This window comes from Hoplias malabaricus, chromosome 11 (genome assembly GCF_029633855.1).
Source record: "Hoplias malabaricus isolate fHopMal1 chromosome 11, fHopMal1.hap1, whole genome shotgun sequence".
Classification (NCBI taxonomy): Eukaryota; Metazoa; Chordata; class Actinopteri; order Characiformes; family Erythrinidae; genus Hoplias; species Hoplias malabaricus.
In genome coordinates, this window is record NC_089810.1 from 28,130,201 (window position 1) to 28,136,503 (window position 6,303).

A 6,303-nucleotide genomic window follows, 5' to 3' on the forward strand; every position below is an offset into this window, starting at 1 on the left:
TGGGAAATCCAATTTGAGAAGCATATACTGATATATTCAGGGACTATAAAGTAGATTCATTCTTTTTTCTCAAGCGAGTTGTATTTTATATAAAATTAACAATTATATCTATACGTTTTTTTTTCCATTGTTTTTAGTGGTAAATGACTTCTTGTTCCTTTAAAAAGGTAAAACTTGGCATTTTTCTCCTGGTCGGCTGAAACATCACAATTTGCAGATAATCCTATGGAAATATATATAGATTACCTTTATATGGCACAAAAATGGTTGAATTATCCACCATGAAGGAAGCCTATAGGACATATAATGTTAGTTTTTAGCAGTTGTGTTGTATTAAATTATACCACTAGATGTCACTACAACATTATATAATTTGCAGCATAGACATTTAGGGTGTGTTTATCCTTTTCCGTTGTGTATTTAACAACTGCACGAGTCTAATCTCAGCATGCACTGTGCCAAGCATGGGATATAGGGGTATAAAGCTGTGAAACTGAGATTTCTTTAGCAACTGACTAGTATCCACTGACTTTGGGACGAGTTGGGCTGTGTTTTTGATCCAGAACTAATTAACCAACATTCAGCCAAACCACACTGAAGTTTATGCTTATAACTTCAAAACATCTAACTGCTAGTGTAAAGTTTTCCCAGGAGAGTAGAATCTGTTATAGCAGTGAAGAGGGACAAGCTGTCTGTGATTACCATTGATTTCAGAATAAATATTAGCTGAAGAGGTGTCTAAAAGCAATGAACTTAAATACAACATAAATGCAGCATTCAACATTAATGGATTTATGCAGAAGTAGATCACACTGCCCCTTTATCAGCTCTAAGCACATAAACTTGCACAGCACTGAGACATTCACCAGCAAACCATAATAACATTAACAAAGTGGACATATCTTACCATTCACAGCCCAAGGACACAGGTATAGATGTAGTATTACTCTCAGAGGAAGCTAGTCGATTGTGAACTGAAAACATCCCCCCGATAACCACTTTCTTCTTCTCCACGTTCTTGTAGCCGCTCAGGTTGAACTTGGCCTTTAGTTTGCAGCTGGCCTCTCCTGCAGTAAATGCATAACACAGCCACAACATATACATTCCCAAAATCAGCGCCAATTTGTCCGGAATTCCAGCTAAAGCCATTTTACTGCAAGATGATACAGTAAAAGATGGATGTGTTTCTCTGCAGGTGCAAATGTACCAGCACTGGAGTTACTAACGCTTCACTCCCCATCACATCTCAGAGGATTTCAGGAGGTTACATGAGACAATAGACACATCTGTCCTCTCATGTTAGGGCTAGTGCAAAACAGGTCACATTCTATGTAGCAATTACAAAAGCCCTTCTGCTTATTCCAGTACCCTTTATTTGTCCTAAATGTGGCATTTTTTCAGTTCTGATGTCAAGCTTACAGATCATAACATTCCAGGTGGTAGCGACCATTTTTGTGATACATCATCATGGCAGTGAAATGAACACTGTAGAAAGAGAACCTCATAGTGTAACTCAGTGACATAACAGTGAGGTGTTTTTCATTCATTCATTCTCTTTAAACCCTTCATCCTAAGCGACCTTTAATCATTGGGCACAGACAGCAACTCTCTCTGGACAAGACACCACTCAATCGGAGAGCAACACACAAAGATATACAATACAGTGCAAAAGTTTCAGCCCCTTGAGGAAAGGACACTTAAAAACCTATTGATCTGAGCAGTGAGTTTATTTGCCAAAAATACCTAATTTAATAACATAAAAGTATTAGAGTTAGCAGTGATATTCTGTATGTGAATGTGTTGGTTTAATCCCTTTGAAATCTCTCCTCGTGGCATTCCACTATTATTATCATCCAAAACCTAGTTTTACTGGCATTATGTTAAATCAAGTGTGATTTAACAAATCCATACAATAAAGAACAATATATGGAAACAAACATTGTTCTTAACATTAATTCACAACACACAAACTACTTTTTATATATTGTTGTATTTATTGCCTCTCCCATGGGCCCACCACCTGTGGGAGAGGTAGTAATCCGGGTCTGGTGCATTGTGGATCGGGTGGCGGTCGGGGTCGGGGGCCCTGGCGTTCTGATCCTTGTTTACTGAAACTGGCTTTTGGAACATGGAACGTAACCTCTCTGGTGGGAAAAGAGCCTGAGCTGGTGCGCGAGGTTGAGAGGTACCTGCTAGATATATAGTTGGGCTCACTTCGACACACAGTATGGGCTCTGGAACCAATCTCCTTGAGAGGGGCTGGATGCTCTTTCACTCTGGAGTTGCCCAGGGTGAGAGGCGTAAGGCAGGTGTGGGCTTACTCATAGCCCCCCGGCTTAGCGCCTGTACGTTGGGGTTTACCCCAGTGGACGAGAGGGTAATTTCCCTGCGCCTTCGGGTTGGGGAAAGGGCTCTGACTGTTGTTTGTGCTTATGCACCGAACAGCAGTTCAGAGTACCATGCCTTCTTGGGGACCCTAGAGGGAGTGCTGGAGAACACTCATTCTGGGGACTCCATTGTTCTGCTGGGGGACTTCGACGCTCACGTGGGTAATGACAGTGAGAACTGGAGGGGCGTGATTGGGAGGAACGGCCCCGCTAATCTGAACCCGAGTGGTGTTCAGTTATTGGATTTCTGTGCTTGTCACAGTTTGTCCATTACGAACACCATGTTTGAACATAAGGGTGTCCACAAGTACACCTGGCATCAGGACACCCTAGGCTGCATTTTGATGATAGACTTTATAGTCGTATCATCTGACCTGCGGCCATATGTTCTGGACACTCGGGTGAAGAGAGGCGCTGAGCTGTCAACTGATCACCACCTTGTGGTGAGTTGGATCAGATGGCGGGGGAGGATGCCGGACAGACCTGGCAGGCAAAAACGTGTGCTGAGGGTTTGCTGGGAACGTTTGGCAGAGGAACCTGTCAGAAAGATCTTCAACTCCCACATCCGGCAGAGCTTCGACTGCATCCCGGGGGAGGCTGGTGACATTGAGTCCGAGTGGGCCATGTTCCGGACCTCCATTGTTGAGGCGGCTGAACGGAGCTGTGGCTGCAAGGTTGTCGGTGCCTGTCGGGGTGGCAATCCCCGCACTCGGTGGTGGACACCCCGGGTGAGGGGGGCTGTCAAGCTGAAGAAAGAGTCCTATCGAGCCTGGTTGGCTCAGGGGACACTCGTCTATCACTGGGGCTGAAGTGGCCAAGGTGGTAGGGAAACTCCTTGGCGGTAGGGCCCCGGGGGTGGATGAGGTTCACCCCGGGTTCCTCAAGGCTCTGGATGTTGTGGGGCTGTCCTGGTTGACATGTCTTTGCAACATCGCGTGGACATCGGGGGCAGTGCCTCTGGACTGGCAGACTGGAGTGGTGGTTACCCTTTTTAAAAAGGGGGATCGGAGGGTGTGTTCCAACTATAGGGGGATCACACTCCTCAGCCTCCCCGGTAAGGTCTATGCAGGGGTACTGGAGAAGAGAGTCCGACTGATAGTTGAACCTCGGATCCAGGAGGAACAATGTGGATTCCGCCCCGGTCGTGGAACACAGGACCAGCTCTTTACCCTCGCTAGGATCCTGGAGGGTGCATGGGAGTTTGCTCAACCAGTCTACATGTGTTTTGTGGATCTGGAGAAGGCATTCGACCGTGTCCCTCGGGGTATTCTGTGGGGGGTGCTCAGGGAGTATGGGGTACTGGGCTCTTTGTTACGAGCTATCCAGTCCCTGTACAAACAGAGCAGGAGTCTGGTTCGTATGGCTAGCAGTAAGTCCGACTGGTTTCCAGTCGGAGTTGAACTCCGTCAGGGCTGCCCGTTGTCACCGGTTCTGTTCACAGTTTTTATGGACAGAATTTCTTGGCGTAGCCAAGTGGCGGAGGGTGTCCGGTTTGGTGGTCTCAGAATTCCATGTCTGCTTTTTGCAGATGATGTGGTCTTGTTGGCTTCATTGAGCCGGGTGTTTGCAGCCGAGTGTGAAGCGGTAGGGATGAGGATCAGCACCTCCAAATCCGAGTCCATGGTACTCAGCCGGAAAAGGGTGGAGTGCTCTCTCCAGGTTGGAAGTGAGATCCTGTCTCAAGTGGAGGAGTTTAAATACCTCGGGGTCTTGTTCACGAGTGAGGGAAAGATGGAGCGTGAGATTGACAGGCGGATCGATGCAGCGTCAGCAGTAATGCGGGCTCTGTACCGGTCTGTTGTGGTGAAGAGAGAGCTGAGCAAAAAAGCAAAGCTCTCGATTTACCGTTCAATCTACGTCCCAACCCTCACCTATGGTCACGAGCTTTGGGTAGTGACCGAAAGAATGAGATCGCGGGTACAAGTGGCTGAAATGAGTTTTCGAAGCACATCTTTGGCACTTAGACGTAGGGAGTTTTTTTGTTTTTTAATAAATTATAAGACTCTGTCAAGTCATCGTTGTGTCTCTATGAAAAAAGGGACACTGCAAAGAATTAAAATAACACACAAACATTAAAACCAAAAAAATTAAACTCAAATAAATGTCAAAATATATTAATTTAACCTGCCATTATCTTTGAAACTGTTTTAAAAGGTTCCAACATGATCACTGACAATTCTGCAATGTATGTGCGAAAGTACAAACACAAAGTGAAATGGGAAACTTTGGAACTGATGCACATGAGCCAAAGATTACAATACCCAATACCAACTGGTTGCTGGAGAGGTGTAACTCTCTTTAGCATCAGGCTGTGGAACAGCTGAACTGCATTCTCTGGTGTAATGCTCCAAAGCTGTAATACCAATTCTTTCTGAATGAATGGGAGAGATGTTTTTGACCCTGTACTTATCATCGTACCTCACTAATGCTCTTAAATGGCCATCAGATCTGCACAGAAACGTTTCCTCATAAAAGTGTAAATCTTCTGAAGAGCTTTTACTGTAGCAAAAGTCAACAAACTCAAAATTAGAACACTAATAATGTTTGATGAGCAGGTTTCTACAAACTTAAACACAATAAAAACATGTGGCATGAGGAGCTGTCTCATGCAAATACTATGTAAATGTAATAAACCAACCAATACCATCAAAATTAGCTTGATATAATGACAATCTTTAATGGGAAAAACACATCATATAATAGAAAGCTGAAATATGGGATGGAGCTGTGCATTGACAGTCAGAACGTTAGAGGAATATGGTTTATTTTAACAGAGAACAACATTCTCTGGTGTTGTCTGTTGGTGCTCGCTTCAGGGCTTTTCAGCACTGTGCATATTATCATTATAGACCATGCTACTGTATCCCAGAATCCTGTGGGATAGCTTTATTTTCGAATGGGGACATGTCACTACATGTCTTTCAGTCAGCAGAGAATAGTGCACTTGAATCCTGACAACACGCACTAAAACACACCCACTATGTTTTAGGGTTTGATATGGCATGGAACTGAAATCTTTTGCAGCTGCACTATGTACATCTGTGTCTTGGGTGTGTGTTTGAAGACTACATTAAAAACCTGTGTAACTGCAATCATATAGTGTGTATATAATTATAAATTATTTGTTTACTTTGTAAGACTGAATGTATTTAAGTTATTATAATTTAATATTAAGCATGTAATCTCTATTATTCTGAAGTTGTGTGTAAGCTCAGTTCTCACAACAGCTTGTATCGCCCACCAGCAAGGTAACAGTGAGCATGGTTTTAAAATGTGCGCCAATTAGAATATTAAGAAAGACTCTCATTTAATTTTGTTTCATATGGAAGGAACGTATTGGAAAGGGGACGTATTATTTCACCTTCTGTGCTGACACTGTATTTGTTGTCAATACAGTTTTAAATTTTCACTGTGGATTTGGAGAAGGAAAGTTTCAAATAAGCCTGTTGCAAGAAAACCACTAGCGCATTTGGAAATATGTATTATTAATATTTTAATATTTTAGCATGATCAGAATGACCAGCCCTCCAGTAATTTGTAATGGTGGGATATGGTCCATGTTAAAAAAAGGCATGGACACAACTGCCCTACTTTTACTTTCAGAAGAAATAGAAGTTTATGAACACGTTTGTCTATACAGTGTAGCAAAGGATTTATATGTAATTTATGGACAGTAATAGTGACAAATGTGGTTTTTGGTGGTGGTGGCTCACTATATATTTAAAAAAAAACAAAAAACAAAACAAAAAAAAAAAAAAAAAACCTTGATTCAGAGTAGAGTCCCTTATTTCCATCAGAAAATGGCAAGACGTCCTTATGTGTTACTGATTTGAATCTGTTAATATGACAAGCATTATGTCAAATTCTGATCAAGGACTTAAAACCTCATGCATTACATTTACATTAGGATTGACAG

The 6,303-nt window shown here is 42.9% G+C and overlaps 1 protein-coding gene across 1 annotated transcript in view; it reads right to left on the reverse strand.

The window, feature by feature from the left end:
• The window catches only part of vmn2r1 (vomeronasal 2, receptor 1), an 11,561-nt gene extending 8,790 nt beyond the window's left edge, over positions 1–2,771 (reverse strand). The window contains exons 1-2 of the mRNA XM_066684463.1: positions 2,762–2,771; positions 908–1,067 (exon numbers count right to left, since the gene is read on the reverse strand). Coding sequence (XP_066540560.1) covers positions 908–1,067; positions 2,762–2,771 — 170 coding nt within the window. The remainder of the gene's footprint in view (positions 1–907; positions 1,068–2,761) is intronic.
• Between the last annotated feature and the right edge of the window lie 3,532 nt (positions 2,772–6,303).